Raw genomic sequence first — 18,764 nt, 5'->3', positions numbered from 1 at the left:
CTCACTTTCTTCAACGTGCCTTTCCCACTTTTGTTGGATGCTTTCGTCCAACTTTGAAATGATTATCTGAATAATCAAACATCCCCACTGTTCGGTCACTTCACCTAGCTGCCTTAGAATTTTTAAGTTCCTCTCGAAACAATCGATAAGTCCATGAATACCCACCGTGTTCATGACTTTCATCCGTGGCCATTGTAGCATCGCGTTAACTTGACGCTTCTTCAAAATATATTCGTTAGAATAACACTTTTTCAAAGCATCCTAAGCAACATCATTATTCGCATTACAGGCTTGCAAAGTATCCACCACTTTCAGCGCTTCACCTTTCAGAGAACCCTTCAAATAAAGCATCCCCAAATGACAATGGGACCCCCTAAAAAATGGCCAAAAAATGTCAAATTTTTGACAGGATCGGATTTTGGATCGGATTGAATAGAAAATCCGATCTTCTCAGAGGTGAGCGAATCAGTAGTGAGAAAGCCATGGTGAGTAGCCATAGTGAATTATCGAAAAAAAAGTCTAATCTCACGTCTTTCAAAGTGCGTTCTTGTTTCGTGTGGCCATGGCTGCATATACGTCATATCTGTTGTACCTGCGGTGTGTGTTGTGTGGTATTGTGTGTCGGTGTGAATTTTGTGCTGCGTGTGGAAGTAACTGGTGGAAAGTGGGTGGAAGGGACAGTGTGTAAACTTTTATTGTGTTGAATTTAACCGCGGTGTGGCTGGTGTCGATCCATGAGCTGATGTTCATCATCCCGGGTGTGCTGTACATAGGCTGTTCCTCGCGCGCTAGGACGATGCAGTTACAAAGCAGCAAAATGCGGCGCTCAATGAACGACGGTAGTGCGGTAAAATCATGCATAGCTTGTTACGCGGTAAGGTACTGTTGTATAATTGGTAGTGCTTTATATGTGTGTAAGATTTTTTTTTGAATAATTTGTAGGTGCTTTTTGAAGCGTTTGTTTTAGATTTCTGTTCTGATTTTATAGTTAGTAACAAAGATCAACCTAAATCTGGATTGTATAGGTATTTATGGTGTTTTTTTGTTTATTATGTAATTTCATTAAAATTATTTTTGCTTGGTATTTCAGATTAATGGTGGTAAATTTTGGATCGTCAAATACAGTTAGTGTGGAGTAGGACATGTCCGTCGCGGAGTCGTAGGTTCAAGTATAGAGTGGATCGAGCCCCGTCCGGCTGCAATGACTGATTTATCCAGCTGGGTCGTATTGAATGAGTCTCAAACGTTGTAATAGGCTGGCATGATGGAGCAGGTCATTACACCAAATCGATAAAGTTTTAAAAATAAAATGCGATAAAAACTAATACGGTTGAGATAAATTTGAAAAGAAACCCTGATTTGTGGGGATGATTTGCTTTATTTAAGTTGTAATATATCGCAATATATGTATACGTTGAACTAAAGTTTAGTAAAGTAAATATAACTATTAGTCAAATATATTGGTAATACGCTTAATCTGTGTTCTTTGCGTGTATAATACTAACCGTAAAATTATGTTTTGTTAAACCCGACCCTTAGGCACCAATCGAACCAGACATCCAACTCGAAGAAACGTATAGAGTTATATGGAGGTGCTCCGCTAGACATCTCGAACAAACAAGACTCGAACCTGTTGAATGAATGGAATATTTTTTTTATGTTGGATGTCGTATTAGATAAGTACCAGAGGGCCGGGTAACGTGTATGATTGTATACTTGAACTTGCACTCCAGCTATACTATCCCTAAATATTAGTATAATAAATAGCTTGATTTAGTTTAATATATATTAGGCCGCAAATACACGATATGAGTTTCCGCGGGCGCGTTCAAACGTGCATAACAGTTCCGCAGAGATATTCAGAATGAGCATCTCTGCGTTTCCGTTGTAGCACATTCGAATGACATTTAATTCCTATGGCTGGATTTTATACGCGTTTCCGCGGGCGCGGAAACGCGCGTCGTGTATTTGCCGCCTTACCCTTTTTCAATCTTTCGTGTACCATTATGTTACAATACCTTCTCTGAATTAAACATATAGCTTTGATCTCATTTGACTAAATATCCTATCCTATTTTCTATATTATCCTATCTGCTTGTAATCGACGGGACAAATGTAGTCGTCCTGCGAGTCTATAATGAGCATGTCTATTAATGATGTGTTTGGTTGATAGATAGCACGATGCTGGGCATGATTTTCGTATTGTATGTTATCCTATCTAGCTACTGTTTTGACCCGTTCCTCATATGTCTATTATATTAAAATTTCAGCTCATAGCGATAGCACTTGAACGTCTTATAAAACTTGGAAAAAAATCGTTGTCAAAAAGTAAGCTGCATTCCGTTATGTATGCTGAAATGACCATATTATTTTTTTTATTTATTTAATTACGTCAAAATTTACCATGTACTGGAAAGGTATAGATTGGATGAACTTACCATTTTAAAATTGCACAGTCTGATCATGAGCAATCGAATCAGAAGGGCGCGAGGAAATGGTTGGCAGACCGGGACAATTTTTTGCAGCATACGCTAAATAAAGAAACAAAATGCATTAGTAATATTATTTTTAGAAGGTTCAATAAAAAGAAGTCTGGTTTTTTACCTTCACAGTATAATTTCCCTTATAATTGTTGGTACAACGATAACGACGGGTATGTATAGTAGTTTAATCGAGTTGGTTTATGCCGTCCGTCCATAGTTGCATTCTTTTTTCACTCGCTTTTTGCCATCAAATATCCGCTGTAGAAGAATCTGAAACATTAGGACGACAAAGCATAACTAATTAATCTTTTAACAATTCCTGTTCCGAACATCTTCCACTGTTTTAAATGATAATTTCTTATACTTATCTGGTTAATCCAGCTATTGCATTTTGCTGTCACCCTGTTGTCTCACTGCTTTCTTCCTTCTTTATACGTTCGGCTTATCACGGATATATCTTGCAAAAAACTTGCACTGCAGTAAAATGAACTAAATAAACACTGTATTATTGCCACAAAACCGGTATAGTGCACAGGGAATCGCACTAATTTTAAATTTCAGCACGAAACCTTCTTCCAAACAAAACACTTTATGCCGTCTCGCGAATCATCACATATGCACACATACATCACACAGCCACACACGGAGCCCTCACCATACGGCAGACCGTTCAACTCATATGAGCAAGATCGGCAGCCGATCCAAAATCCGACCTCACTATCATGTGGTAAGGCATCTCATCGAATCGACGGGGCGCGCCAGATCGTCTCATGAGAAAATTTGGCGCTAGCCAGAATGCTCACCATACAAACTTCTGTAACTCACCATGCCGATGAGTAAGACAATGCTTGCTCAGTATGGAGGAGGCAGCCGAAGACAGCGTCTCAGTATGGAAACGTCAAGCTGACATCGGGCTCGCTATAGTGAGATGCTGTCCGATTGTCATTTGGGTCTTCTCAACCTGCGACAATTTCTCGTTCTCATGAACAGTAACAACAAACATGTCGTGATACGGGAGCCATTCGTCATATTTTTCGGAAAATTGAGGAAGCGTCAACTGAGGCAAACGAACACTACTATGATCATCGCACACGCGTTCCTGTTTCACACTCGGTATCTCCGCTCCAGCCCGCAGCTTTCCCAATAATTTTCCTTTCAATAGCATGACTTTGTCTTCGATCTCACCATAAAGCACATCGTTATTTTCACTGTCATCTTTTGCGCGAATATTTCGAGCCAAAACCTGAAACTCCCCCCAACGCTCATTCAATAGATCGAGACGAGGCGTCAATTCTGGGAAATCACTCTCTTTGTACTGCGCCAAAAACGTGTCGATTCTTGTCAACGATTGCACGACTCGGTCGCGCTCGCGCTTTAGGATAATCGTATCCAGATCTTCTGCTTGTGTGTATTGCATTGTATTGTTCGAACCCGACGCGTCAGAGAAACCGGCAAAATCTTCACTAACCGACATTTCTAATACGCGACACAAAATTCATACACACGCAAAGAACACCCTAGCACAATGATTTCTCACGCTTTCGCGATTTTTCTTATTCATAAATCCACCAACGCTCGATACGGAACTTTCAGATTTCACACGCGTTACGCGATTTTTGCCAAAAGAAATCACACAAAGTTCTTCACTTTAACCAGTCAAACCAAACCGCAAGTATTAGACCATCCTGGTCACGGCACCAATGTTGCGTTCTGGAACATGGTTTGTTGGTTCCTTTCCCCCTTGACGCCCCTACGCCCTACGTTGTGTTTTGTTGTGTCGTCTTCGATCGTCAAAGGAGACAAAGTCAAGAACACGTCCGGCTCGTATCGAGTTTCATGCGCTAGTGCCGCTTTATTCGCACACATACTTGATCAAAGAAATTGTCGATCAGCAGTGCTGCCAGAAAATACATTTAACCTTTAATTCCCAACTGACAAAACAACCGCAAACAATTCAAAATGACCGTTTCATAATTCTTACATTCCAACACCTGCCATTATCTGTTTGTTTTGGTTTGCGTGTGCCATAAAAGAGGCACGCGGTTTGTCGGCACAGTTACATGTAACATTCTCCCCCCGGTATGACGCTCTCAGTGGCTTACCTACGTTGTGCCGACGTCTAAAATAGCTATATTTACCGCAGATCTCTCTTTCATCCCACTCTCAGTCTGTACGGTCACGCGCCGTACCTGATTGTCGGCCGTTCGGCACATCTTCACAATGCGTCCCCTAGGCAAGCAGTTTCGTGGGTTATTGGAGTCCGCTATCAATACTAAATCGCCCTCAGCTATTGGTTTCGTAGGCTGGTGCCATTTTGTCCGTCTCGTCAATGTTGGTAAGTATTCGGAAACCCATCGCTTCCAAAACATATCTGCAAACTGTTGTGCCAATTTCCAGGATTTACGCATCAAAGGAATCGAATCGTCAAACGGCAACAGTGGCTTACTTCCATTTGAGCTGCCTAAAATGAAGTGATTTGGTGTTAGTGGGGACTCGGATTCATTTTCTAACGGAATGTCTGTCAAGGGTCGCGAATTCACAATCAACTCTACTTCACTCAACCTAGCCCGGAGCAGCTCGTTGGTAGGGTGATGGGGAAGATCGAAGGAGGAAAGCGTCTTTTTTATCGATTGGATGAGTCTTTCCCATGACCCACCAAAATGCGGTGCGGCAGGTGGGTTAAACACCCATCTCGTCCCAGGCTGTACAAATTCTACCATCAACCGTTCTGCATCAATCAGCGCCGCTGCTTCCTTGAGCTCTCGCGATGCACCTACAAAGTTAGTGCCCCGGTCACTAATGAACTCCAACGGCATACCCTTCCGTGCTGTGAAGTTGCGGATAGCAAAAATGCAAGAGTCCGAATTCCTCTGGTGGTGAGACAGGTGAAAATCACTCCCCACCGTTTTTCGGTTCGTCTTCCGACTGCGACTACCATCGGTCCGAAATAGTCAACACCCGTGTACGAGAACGGATGTTGAAAAGCAGCTAGCCGTTGGTACGGGAGATCTCCCATTGTAGGATTTTGTGGTATGGCACGTCGCACTTTGCAGTATTGACAACAACGTCTTACTCGGTTATAAGTGGCTTTAAGTTGTGGAACATGGTATTTGAGTCTTATTTCGTTAATCGCCGTTTGATGGTTGGCATGTCGATATTTGTGATGGTACCAACTAATCAGCAGGCCGGTTACATAATGCTGATTTGGGATGATAACTGGTCGCTTGGTATCATCGCCAATCCACACGCATTTATTAATCCTCCCTCTCATACGCAGCACTCCTTGTTTGTCGATTAACGGACTCAGTTTGTACAACGGACTTGCTTTGTTAAGTGGCTGTTTCCACGGATGTATTTGTAGCTCACTATTATCGAGTAATCTTATATCATCCTCATAGTGATCTTTCTGTACTTGCTTGTAAATTGCGTATTCAGCTCGTTCCAATTCATCATGTGTTAGCCCTCCTTGCTGCTTAGTCCTTTCTTTTCGGCAGTTATTAAAGAAGCGGTAAACATACGCAACAGCCCTTACCAATCTTTGCCATTTAGAAAATCGAGTGAACTCGATAGTCGAAGTGTTAATCGAGTGATGAAGCAAAGTATGACGCATTTCTTCATCTGTCTCTCCTGCTTGATTTTGATTGTTTGGCCACTCGCTGACAGACTCCCATAAAAAGTCAGGGCCACGGAACCATCTGCTAGTCGGGCTGAGTTCCGGTACTTTCTGCCATTTCGTGCCTTCATCGGCAATGTTTCCCTTAGTGGATACCCAATTCCAGTCACTAGCATTCGCGGTCTCGACGATCTCGCAAACTCATACGGCCACAAACTGGTTGTATCTTCTATGGTCTGCATTTATCCAACTTATAACCGAACGTGAATCTGTCCAATATACTTCACGATTGCTGTGCAGCCGATGTGAGCCCTTTATCGTCTGGGCCAAGCGTGTTCCTATTACTGCTGCTTGAAGCTCAAGCCTCGGTATCGACGTAAAGGTTAAAGGAGCAACCTTAGTTTTCGAGCCGACGAGCGCACAATCTATCAACCCATCTTCCTCAAACCTTAAATAGGCAACAGCAGCCATTCCGTTTTCGCTGGCATCACAGAAAACATGCAGTTCTATGTTGCATTGATTTATATTTACGGCTTGACGATAACATCTCGGAATGCTTACTAACTGTATGCTGGGCAGAACAGATGCCCAAGTTTGCCACTTCACAAGCAGATTGCCAGTAACTTTCTCGTCCCATTGGATCTTTGCGCGCCACACTTCTTGCAGTAAGACCTTTAGGTACATTAAGAGGTGGCCAATAAGCCCCACAGGATCATATATCGACATCAATATTCTTAAAATATCTCTCTTTGTAGGTAAACCTCCTTGAAGCAATGTTTGCGGCTCATATCTCGGAGAGACTTTGAATGTGAACACATCTGTCTCTATGTTCCACCACATACCAAGTACCTTCTCTGTTGCCATTTCTATTTCAACTGGTACATTTACTTCTACGGGTTCAACCAGGTTCAACGCGGCCTTGACTTTGATTGAATTTGACAACCAATTGCGGATCTCAAATCCACCTTGTGCGTGAATGAAGCACACATCCCGAGCTAGCTGAATGGCTTCATCTTCGGTTTCTACGCTGGAGAGCATGTCATCAACGTAATGCTCATATTTAATGCATTCGACTGCTCTCGGATACTCTATTTCGAATCGATTAGCGTTTAGGTTCTTCACATAGTGTGCGGTGCTTGGGGACCATGCTGCGCCAAACGTCATTACTTTAATCACGTATGGTTGTGGGGTGCTTCCAATCTTTCCATCATTCCAAAGGAACATCTGACTGCGTTGGTCGCGTGGGTTCATTCGTACCTGGAAGAACATTTCTCGAATGTCGCCTGTTACTGCTACTTTGTACTCACGGAATTTATAAAAGACGTTGAGTAGCCCTACGAGTTGATCCGGTCCAGTCAGCAGGACGGAATTTAAACTGACCCCGTTCACTTTTGCTGCAGCGTCAAATACGATTCGAATTTTGCCAGGTTTATTTGGGTTCGTGACTGGAAATATAGGCAAATACCAGTCATTCGGCTCACTGGTGTTTTGCTCGGTTTGGGTGAGTTTTCTTATATATCCCCTTTGCTCGTACTCCACTATCTTAGCGTGCATTGTGGTGGCTAGCTCTGGATCACGACGCAGTTTTCTCTCCAAGCACTCGTGACGTTTCAATGCCATTGCTCTGCTATTGGGAAGCTTAACCGTATCATATGCAAAGGTGTTTGAAATGCTAATCTACGAGCTATTGTTGGCCTCGGCCTGCAACTATATTAGTGTGAATCAACATGGTTTTGTACCCAGGCGATCTACAACGACTAATCTACTAGAATTTGTTAGCAAATGCCATAAATCTATCGATACCAATTTACAACTAGATGTATTTATACGGATATCAAGGCAGCATTCGACAGTGTATCGCACTCCATCTTGCCTGCGAAACTCGACTTACTTGGTCTCCCAAACCCGATGATAATGTGGCTTAGATCGTACCTTACAAATCGTCAATATTCCGTGAAGTTAGGCCCGTACATGTCAAGTCCAGTGCGTGCATCTTCTGGAGTCCCGCAGGGCAGCAACCTGGGTCCTTTGCTGTTCCTTCTTTTCATCAACGACGCGACGTTGATCCTTCCGGCTGATAATCACCTACTGTACGCAGATGACGCGAAAATTTTTCGTGTTATTCGTGAACCAGAAGACCACGCACGACTGCAAACTTCCTTGCATGAGTTCCAGTGTTGGTGCAACCGTAATGCTTTATCCCTATGCACAGATAAATGTGAAGCCATCACTTTCAGTCGTTCTCGCTGCCCATCATTGTATGAATATGCGATTGATGGACAGTCTTTGGCGCGAAAACAATGTGTTAAGGATCTAGGTGTTTTGCTCGATACAAAACTATCATTTAAGGATCAACTGGATCACGTAGTAGCCACCAGCAACAGAATGCTAGGTCTAGTTATCAATATGACTCGCGAGCTTAATGATATACCTTGCACCAAGGCGCTCTATTGCTCACTTATCCGGTCGTTGATGGAATATGCAAATATCGTTTGGTGGCCAACTGCGGCGCGTCCATTAGCTCGATTGGAATCAATCCAGCGCAAAATTTCACGATTTGCACTTCGCTCATGGAACCAAAGGCTCGATTACCGAACTAGGTGTTTACTACTCGGGCTACCCACCCTAAGTGAGCGAATACGAAAAGCCAGGTTGTCGTTCATCACGGGACTTCTCGACGGCCGTATTGACTCTCCGTCACTACTGGCTGCCATCAATCTAAACGTTCCGGCCAGGCCGCCCCGGACTCGGGCAATGTTGGCCCTCGACGACCGTAGAACACAATTTGGCTCCTCTGACCCTGGTGACCGATAAAACGGTCCACTCGAAACAGAGAAAAAAGTCGACTTGCGTTCGTTCTATAAGCCGAATTCGCTATAAGCTATAAGAAGAATGCGTTCGTTCTATAAGCCCGAACGCGAATCTATTCGCACACGAATTCGAACGCGTTGATACTATTGTTGCGTCCATCAACAAAGCTCTTTCTTTCGCGAATTTAAAGTTGAAACATCAGTTTTCTTAATTCACTTAATTTCATTAAACTGTATTAAAAATTCACTGAACTTTCTTCTCTTGGCGCGATGGTAGAAAGAGGTCGATTTTCGTCTTCGTGCCCGTTTTAAAACTTCACGCAAAACCGATTGCGGTCATTCCACTTAATTTGCGCAGGTTCATCCGTTGCACGCGAAGCTCCTTCGGGATGAACCATTCCTACTCTCTCTATTTCGCCCGTGTTTGTTTCGCCTGTGCTACCTGTCCCTCTCTCTCACTTCACCACAACGCATCTGTCAAACTAGAACCGCTGTTGGTAAACAACACTGGCCCCGGTGTTTGACTGCGTTAAACTCTTTCGTGCGGTTCTACGTTTATTACAGCGATTTTTACTACCGGTCTCTCTATAATCTTTTTGTTCGCAAGCTGTACGTACACACGCCGATTTGTTCCGTCCTTCGAAGGTACGAGCTGTACGATTTTTCCCTTAGGCCCGCATCCTCTTGGTAGGGCGTCATCGACAATCAGCACGAGGTCTCCTAATTGCAATGGCGGCTGGGTCTCAAACCATTTGCTGCGACGGGTGAGCGTAGGCAGATAAGAAGCTAACCATTTTTTCCAAAATTGATCTGCGTACAGTTGTGACGTCTTCCAGTTGTTCCTGAGGGCTGCGGAAGAATCATCAAGAGATGTTAATGGTTTTATTCCAGAAGATGAACCCAAGAGAAAATGGTTTGGCGTTAACACGGCTTCTTCCTCACTATCAACCGATACATGTGTGAGTGGGCGAGAGTTGATAATGTTTTCTACTTCAATAAACCAATTGGCGAAAACGGTATCTGTCGGTGTTTTGGTAAATTGCATGCCGGAGAGGGTGCGTTTAACTGATTGGATTAATCTCTCCCATGCACCACCGAAATGTGGTGCTCCGGGGGGGTTGAATATCCACGTCGTATCGGGGAGGTACATTTCATCTATCAGCTCCTCGGTGTTTATCTGCTTCGCCGCATCTTTCAACTCACGATCAGCGCCAACGAAATTAGTCCCACGATCAGTTCTGATTTCAATCGGAGTCCCTCTACGTGCGATAAAATTGCGAATAGCGATGATGCAAGCGCTGGTGTTCAAGCTGTGAGCCACCTCTATGTGTATGGCCCGTATTGTTAGACACGTGAACAGCACACCCCAGCGCTTTTCCTGTCTCCGTCCAACAGCGACCAAAAAAGGTCCGAAGTAATCTATCCCTGTGTAGGAGAACGGTCTGGCGTACGGCGACACTCGAGCTAACGGCAACTCATTCATCACTGGAGGTTTAGGGTAAGCTTTACGAAGGCTACATCTAAAGCAATTGTTTCGCACTCTGTGGCACGCGCTTCGTAGGCCAGGAATATCGAACTTTTGCTGCACTTCATTCATTACGGTTTGATGATTTTGATGTTTATATTTCCAGTGGTACTCCGTTACAATCAGATCGGTGAGCCAGGATTGTTTGGGAAGAATAATTGGCCTCTTCATGTCATGGCTTGCGTAACGACAAGCATCGATTCTTCCTCGTACTCGTAAGATACCGTCGTCGTCCATGTATGCACTACGTCTATAAAGAGAACTTTTCTTGTTAATCATTTTAGATCCCTTTGTACCTGATTTGTCATGCAGAAGCAGCTGATATTCTTCTGGAAACTCTAATCGTTGCGCTTCCTTGATGATCGATTGCTCAGCTTGTTGTAGCTCGAGATGCGAAAGGGGTCCAAAATATCGAGACATTTTTGGCAGACGAGAATTATTGATGTACCTCCACATGTAGGCGATGGCTCGATGCAGGCGTTTCCAATCAGAAAATCTGTCAAAGATAATTACTGGGGATAATTCACGATGATATGAAACCGTCTGGCGTAACTCTTCCTCAGTAGTTGAAGGTCTGAAGCTTTGCACTTGCCACTCGTTTTCCGGTTGCTGTAGGAACGCTGGTCCTTTAAACCACATTCCGGTCGTGCAGTGTCGGTTAAGGTTGGACTATTTTGTACCTTCGTCGGCTACGTTGTTTTTAGTCGGCACCCACTGCCATTCCTTTACTGACGAGTTTTCTAATATTTCGCCTACTCGATGAGCTACGTAGACGCTATAATTTCGATGATCCGAGTTGAGCCAACACAAAACGTCTTTTGAATCGGTCCACAAGAAGCGTCTATGGATCTTTATCCGGTGTGATTGATGAATACCTGTCATCAGTCTAACTCCCAATACTGCAGCTTGCAGCTCTAATCGGGGAATCGATGTATATTTTAACGGAGCTACTCGAGTTTTTGCGCCGATCAACACAACTTCCCGTTGATCTTCGGATTCGAATCGGAAGTACGCCACGGCTGCGAAACCGTCTCTCCCGGCGTCTACAAAAATATGAAGCTGTGTCGTGCAGTTCTCTAAGCTGATGGACGTGCGGTAACATCGCGGAATCTTGATAGATTGCAGATGGGGTATGCAAGTTAACCACTCCTTCCATTTGTCTTGCAGAGAATTGGGTATTTGATCGTCCCACCCAATTCCAGAACGCCAAACTTCTTGCAATAAGACTTTGAGGAACAGTAAAAAGCCTGCTATCAAGCCTAACGGATCGTAGATTGTCATAAGCGTGCTCAGTACTTGCCGTTTGGTTGGTATCACGATCCCTTGTAGAACATCTACATCCTTTAACGGCACTTTGAATTGGAACGTATCTTCGTTTGCGTTCCACCACATTCCCAAGACCTTCTGGGTACAAGCTGTTGGATCGAGGTTCATATCCTTCTCCCGGCTGTTGCTACTACCAACACCATCTAATACTTGGCCATAATTCGACATCCAATTGTGAAGCTTGAATCCTCCTTGTGAGTGAATAAATTTCACATCTTGTGCTAGCTTCGTGGCCTCGGTCACACTCTCTATACTGGCAAGCATATCGTCGACGTAGTGATGACGCTTAATACATTCGACGGCTAGAGGATAGCGGGCCGCGAAACGGTCCGCGTTTACATTCTTTACAAATTGGGCGGAAGTTGGTGAACAGGCTGACCCAAAGGTCATCCTCAGCATCTCATATTCATCGGGCTCATGATTACTTGCGACCGGTCCGTTCGCCATAGGAATCTTTGGCTAATCAGATCCTCTTCTTTAATCATAACCTGATGGTACATTTCTTGAATGTCAGCGGCAATAGCAACACGATATTCTCTAAACCGACTTAGGACAGTCGGCAGTGGTGAAAAAAGGTCTGGCCCAGTCAATAACATGGAATTAAGCGAAATTCCATTCACTGTTGCAGCTGCATCCCATACTACTCTAACCTTATTTGGTTTATTGGGGTTAAATACAGGAAAGATTGGTAGATACCACTTTCTAGGATGCTTAAACTTATGCTCTTCATTTGATAATTTTCTAATATATCCCTTTTCAACATGGTCTTTCAGCACTCGGTCCATCATTTCTCGAAGGTGCTCATCTTTTGCCATGCGGCGTTCTAAACATTCCAAGCGTTTGAGAGCCATTGCTCGATTGTTTGGCAGTTTTACGTCATCATAGCGCCACAACAATCCAGTGACATACCTCTCACCTTGTAGTGAGGTGTGTTTACGCAGCAATACACTCGCCCGTTCCTCATGATTTGAAAGAGTGTTTATGCCGCCTTTACATGTGGGTTCTTCGAGCTCAAAACTACCTTTTAGAGCTTGATCAATTTTGGTTTCTATTTCTGCACAATCACAAATATGTGCTCGATGAAATGCCAAAATGTTGCTGTTGTTAGAAGTTGACGACGAATCGCAACCCGAAACTACCCATCCTAGCCTCGTCTTTGTTGCGACGGGTTCATTTGTTTTTCCTTCTATCGTCTTTAATGGAACAGTGAGATGATAGTTATTCATTCCTATGAGAATTGCGGTCATTCCACTTAATTTGCGCAGGTTCATCCGTTGCACGCGAAGCTCCTTCGGGATGAACCATTCCTACTCTCTCTATTTCGCCCGTGTTTGTTTCGCCTGTGCTACCTGTCCCTCTCTCTCACTTCACCACAACGCATCTGTCAAACTAGAACCGCTGTTGGTAAACAACACTGGCCCCGGTGTTTGACTGCGTTAAACTCTTTCGTGCGGTTCTACGTTTATTACAGCGATTTTTACTACCGGTCTCTCTATAATCTTTTTGTTCGCAAGCTGTACGTGCACACGCCGATTTGTTCCGTCCTTCGAAGGTACGAGCTGTACGATTTTTCCCTTAGGCCAGCATCCTCTTGGTAGGGCGTCATCGACAATCAGCACGAGGTCTCCTAATTGCAATGGCGGCAGGGTCTCAAACCATTTGCTGCGACGGGTGAGCGTAGGCAGATAAGAAGCTAACCATTTTTTCCAAAATTGATCTGCGTACAGTTGTGACGTCTTCCAGTTGTTCCTGAGGGCTGCGGAAGAATCATCAAGAGATGTTAATGGTTTTATTCCAGAAGATGAACCCAAGAGAAAATGGTTTGGCGTTAACACGGCTTCTTCCTCACTATCAACCGATACATGTGTTAGTGGGCGAGAGTTGATAATGTTTTCTACTTCAATAAACCAATTGGCGAAAACGGTATCTGTCGGTGTTTTGGTAAATTGCATGCCGGAGAGGGTGCGTTTAACTGATTGGATTAATCTCTCCCATGCACCACCGAAATGTGGTGCTCCGGGGGGGTTGAATATCCACGTCGTATCGGGGAGGTACATTTCATCTATCAGCTCCTCGGTGTTTATCTGCTTCGCCGCATCTTTCAACTCACGATCAGCGCCAACGAAATTAGTCCCACGATCAGTTCTGATTTCAATCGGAGTCCCTCTACGTGCGATAAAATTGCGAATAGCGATGATGCAAGCGCTGGTGTTAAAGCTGTGAGCCACCTCTATGTGTATGGCCCGTATTGTTAGACACGTGAACAGCACACCCCAGCGCTTTTCCTGTCTCCGTCCAACAGCGACCAAAAAAGGTCCGAAGTAATCTATCCCTGTGTAGGAGAACGGTCTGGCGTACGGCGACACTCGAGCTAACGGCAACTCATTCATCACTGGAGGTTTAGGGTAAGCTTTACGAAGGCTACATCTAAAGCAATTGTTTCGCACTCTGTGGCACGCGCTTCGTAGGCCAGGAATATCGAACTTTTGCTGCACTTCATTCATTACGGTTTGATGATTTTGATGTTTATATTTCCAGTGGTACTCCGTTACAATCAGATCGGTGAGCCAGGATTTTTTGGGAAGAATAATTGGCCTCTTCATGTCATGGCTTGCGTAACGACAAGCATCGATTCTTCCTCGTACTCGTAAGATACCGTCGTCGTCCATGTATGCACTACGTCTATAAAGAGAACTTTTCTTGTTAATCATTTTAGATCCCTTTGTACCTGATTTGTCATGCAGAAGCAGCTGATATTCTTCTGGAAACTCTAATCGTTGCGCTTCCTTGATGATCGATTGCTCAGCTTGTTGTAGCTCGAGATGCGAAAGGGGTCCAAAATATCGAGACATTTTTGGCAGACGAGAATTATTGATGTACCTCCACATGTAGGCGATGGCTCGATGCAGGCGTTTCCAATCAGAAAATCTGTCAAAGATAATTACTGGGGATAATTCACGATGATATGAAACCGTCTGGCGTAACTCTTCCTCAGTAGTTGAAGGTCTGAAGCTTTGCACTTGCCACTCGTTTTCCGGTTGCTGTAGGAACGCTGGTCCTTTAAACCACATTCCGGTCGTGCAGTGTCGGTTAAGGATGGACTATTTTGTACCTTCGTCGGCTACGTTGTTTTTAGTCGGCACCCACTGCCATTCCTTTACTGACGAGTTTTCTAATATTTCGCCTACTCGATGAGCTACGTAGACGCTATAATTTCGATGATCCGAGTTGAGCCAACACAAAACGTCTTTTGAATCGGTCCACAAGAAGCGTCTATGGATCTTTATCCGGTGTGATTGATGAATACCTGTCATCAGTCTAACTCCCAATACTGCAGCTTGCAGCTCTAATCGGGGAATCGATGTATATTTTAACGGAGCTACTCGAGTTTTTGCGCCGATCAACACAACTTCCCGTTGATCTTCGGATTCGAATCGGAAGTACGCCACGGCTGCGAAACCGTCTCTCCCGGCGTCTACAAAAATATGAAGCTGTGTCGTGCAGTTCTCTAAGTTGATGGACGTGCGGTAACATCGCGGAATCTTGATAGATTGCAGATGGGGTATGCAAGTTAACCACTCCTTCCATTTGTCTTGCAGAGAATTGGGTATTTGATCGTCCCACCCAATTCCAGAACGCCAAACTTCTTGCAATAAGACTTTGAGGAACAGTAAAAAGCCTGCTATCAAGCCTAACGGATCGTAGATTGTCATAAGCGTGCTCAGTACTTGCCGTTTGGTTGGTATCACGATCCCTTGTAGAACATCTACATCCTTTAACGGCACTTTGAATTGGAACGTATCTTCGTTTGCGTTCCACCACATTCCCAAGACCTTCTGGGTACAAGCTGTTGGATCGAGGTTCATATCCTTCTCCCGGCTGTTGCTACTACCAACACCATCTAATACTTGGCCATAATTCGACATCCAATTGTGAAGCTTGAATCCTCCTTGTGAGTGAATAAATTTCACATCTTGTGCTAGCTTCGTGGCCTCGGTCACACTCTCTATACTGGCAAGCATATCGTCGACGTAGTGATGACGCTTAATACATTCGACGGCTAGAGGATAGCGGGCCGCGAAACGGTCCGCGTTTACATTCTTTACAAATTGGGCGGAAGTTGGTGAACAGGCTGACCCAAAGGTCATCCTCAGCATCTCATATTCATCGGGCTCATGATTACTTGCGACCGGCCCGTTCGCCATAGGAATCTTTGGCTAATCAGATCCTCTTCTTTAATCATAACCTGATGGTACATTTCTTGAATGTCAGCGGCAATAGCAACACGATATTCTCTAAACCGACTTAGGACAGTCGGCAGTGGTGAAAAAAGGTCTGGCCCAGTCAATAACATGGAATTAAGCGAAATTCCATTCACTGTTGCAGCTGCATCCCATACTACTCTAACCTTATTTGGTTTATTGGGGTTAAATACAGGAAAGATTGGTAGATACCACTTTCTAGGATGCTTAAACTTATGCTCTTCATTTGATAATTTTCTAATATATCCCTTTTCAACATGGTCTTTCAGCACTCGGTCCATCATTTCTCGAAGGTGCTCATCTTTTGCCATGCGGCGTTCTAAACATTCCAAGCGTTTGAGAGCCATTGCTCGATTGTTTGGCAGTTTTACGTCATCATAGCGCCACAACAATCCAGTGACATACCTCTCACCTTGTAGTGAGGTGTGTTTACGCAGCAATACACTCGCCCGTTCCTCATGATTTGAAAGAGTGTTTATGCCGCCTTTACATGTGGGTTCTTCGAGCTCAAAACTACCTTTTAGAGCTTGATCAATTTTGGTTTCTATTTCTGCACAATCACAAATATGTGCTCGATGAAATGCCAAAATGTTGCTGTTGTTAGAAGTTGACGACGAATCGCAACCCGAAACTACCCATCCTAGCCTCGTCTTTGTTGCGACGGGTTCATTTGTTTTTCCTTCTATCGTCTTTAATGGAACAGTGAGATGATAGTTATTCATTCCTATGAGAATGCGTGGAGGTACAGAAGCATATGGTGCTAATGGAATGGATGACAAATGCTGATATTTTGTTCGTAAACGATCCATTTTAACGCGTTGCGAGGGCAACCCAAGACTTTTCACCGTTCTTACATTAGAGGCTTCAAAGGTCTGAGCACCACTGGATATTCCTACTATATTTACGCTCACCTGTTTTGAATCTCGTTCAGTGCGATGTTGTCCTCCAGTTTATTTCAAACAAAGAGGTCGGTTTGTCCCTTCAAGTTCCAGCTCGTCAACTAGCGAATGTTCGATTAGCGATACTGACGCTCCTTCGTCGAGAAAAGCAACTGTTCTGATCGTCTTTCCTACAGCCTGCAGCTCAACTGGCACGTATCGCAATAGTATGTTCTCGTCGGTGGCTGTAGAGTGAGAGAAATTTGCTTCGTGTCTTCCCTTACCTGCCGAATTGTGTAGTGACGGGTGGTGTTTTACAGTACATCCGTCTTTGCCGCATACTCTCGTCTCTTTACAGGGCGCACGATGTTTTTTCAAACAACATTTACACAAGTAGTTCCGCTTAATGATGTCCCAGCGATCTGCTACGCTTTTCTGCCAGTATCCGTCACATTCGTATAAGCGAACGCAGCCGTTATCGCATGCACAAACGGCTTCTGTGGAGTTCTGCGAGGAGGGATTAGTAGTATGCATGTGCAAATACTTACTGCATCGTGGTTCGATAAGATTTGCAGGGCTCGTTACCGCTTGGGCTGCATGCTTAATGGTTTGCATCCACTTTCCGAATGCAGCCAGGTTGACCTTTGACAACGTAAGACTGTGTATGCCCCACATCAGCTTAATCATCGGAGGGAGACGACCAACGAGCTCATCCAACACGGGTCCATCATAACGCTCCTCGACCCCGTTGTTTCTCACAGCAGCACACATTTCGTCCACGGATACGGCGAACTGCACAAGCGTCTCCAACTTTTCTGCTCTCGGGGGTACCTGTCGTCGAATCTGGCTCAACAACGTTTTCACAACTACTTCTGGACGTCCGAACGATGATTTGAGCTCTTGCATGACTTCTTTGAGGTTAGCTGCTTTCCTGAGTCTCCCCTGGACTGTTTTAAACGCTTCTCCTTTTAATGCTTGTTGCAGCCTTATAATATTTTCTCCGTCAGAGAAACCACATAGTTCCGTCGTCTCATAAAACGCGTTTTCGAACACGGACCACTCCTCTGGGTTACCGGCGAACGTCGGTAGCTGGGCGTTGACGGAATGTCTAGCTAGTATCTGACTCTGATTAATGTTCAAGGTTGTATCACTCGAACAAAACGCCGTAGATCCGAGATTGTCCCGGCGTGATCCTTGCGGATTTTGTTCTTGATTCATCCGTTGAACAAAGGTGTTTAGCACGGATTCGAGCCGTTGTATCACGTCAGGCTCTTGCCTGCGTGGCTCGCGTGCTTCTTCCAAGAAACGTTGGAAGGTTCTGCTAAGATTGTCCAATGGAGAATCAGCAGTTTGAGTGGGTCTTGCTTTTGATGGATCATTCGGAGGATTCGATACGGGCGTGATCACTTCCGTCGATCTTGCTCTGGTGGATGGTTCCAGATTCACTATGTTCGTATCCACTGCTACCGGGGCTGGTTGGGTCGCTACTACGGGCGTCGCACGATGAAGGGTAGATGAAGTGGGTGCACAGATGGCATGTCCAATCCCTACTGTACACGGTTTCATCTTCGTTCACGCACGCAAGATGAAACATTCCTTCGCATCGATCGCACTCCACTGCATTTTCCGTACTTGCACCATTGCACACACCACACTGCTTATCCTCCATTTTCCAAGCCGTGAGGTTTCCTTCTTGCTTCACGTCACTGATATTGCGGTTTCGCTAAGGCGCTGCGGGTTCGCATCTTACCAGGACTCGTGAAACGTAAGTAGTGAATTTTTAAATTGTTGCGTCCAGCAACAAAGCTCTTTCTTTCGCGAATTTAAAGTTGAAACATCAGTTTTCTTAATTCACTTAATTTCATTA

General features: G+C 44.5%; 1 protein-coding gene and 2 long non-coding RNA genes across 3 annotated transcripts; 1 reads left to right on the top strand and 2 right to left on the bottom strand.

The window, feature by feature from the left end:
• Positions 1 to 1,472: 1,472 nt before the first annotated feature.
• LOC121594742 lies at positions 1,473 to 2,988 on the bottom strand. Its single transcript, XR_006005020.1, has 3 exons — positions 2,605 to 2,988; positions 2,439 to 2,531; positions 1,473 to 2,352 (listed from the first exon to the last, which is right to left on the bottom strand). It is a non-coding gene; the product is annotated as an uncharacterized LOC121594742 (long non-coding RNA).
• Positions 2,989 to 13,439: 10,451 nt separating this feature from the next.
• LOC121594720 lies at positions 13,440 to 18,746 on the bottom strand. The gene is made up of 2 exons (XM_041918339.1): positions 16,931 to 18,746; positions 13,440 to 13,513 (listed from the first exon to the last, which is right to left on the bottom strand). The coding sequence occupies exon 1, from the start codon at positions 18,461 to 18,463 to the stop codon at positions 16,970 to 16,972; it is 1,494 nt and encodes a 497-aa protein (XP_041774273.1). The 5' UTR covers positions 18,464 to 18,746; the 3' UTR covers positions 13,440 to 13,513; positions 16,931 to 16,969.
• On the top strand, positions 13,978 to 14,509 carry LOC121594736. Its single transcript, XR_006005015.1, has 3 exons — positions 13,978 to 14,162; positions 14,296 to 14,404; positions 14,474 to 14,509. It is a non-coding gene; the product is annotated as an uncharacterized LOC121594736 (long non-coding RNA).
• Positions 18,747 to 18,764: the final 18 nt, after the last annotated feature.

This window comes from Anopheles merus, chromosome 2L (assembly GCF_017562075.2).
Source record: "Anopheles merus strain MAF chromosome 2L, AmerM5.1, whole genome shotgun sequence".
Lineage (NCBI taxonomy): Eukaryota > Metazoa > Arthropoda > Insecta > Diptera > Culicidae > Anopheles > Anopheles merus.
This window is presented reverse-complemented; position numbering and strand designations above follow the sequence as displayed.

Bases quoted from the DNA above. Each gene is read 5' to 3' on its own strand.
- LOC121594720 (XM_041918339.1), bottom strand. From the start codon at position 18,463: ATGAAACCGTGTACAGTAGGGATTGGACATGCCATCTGTGCACCCACT.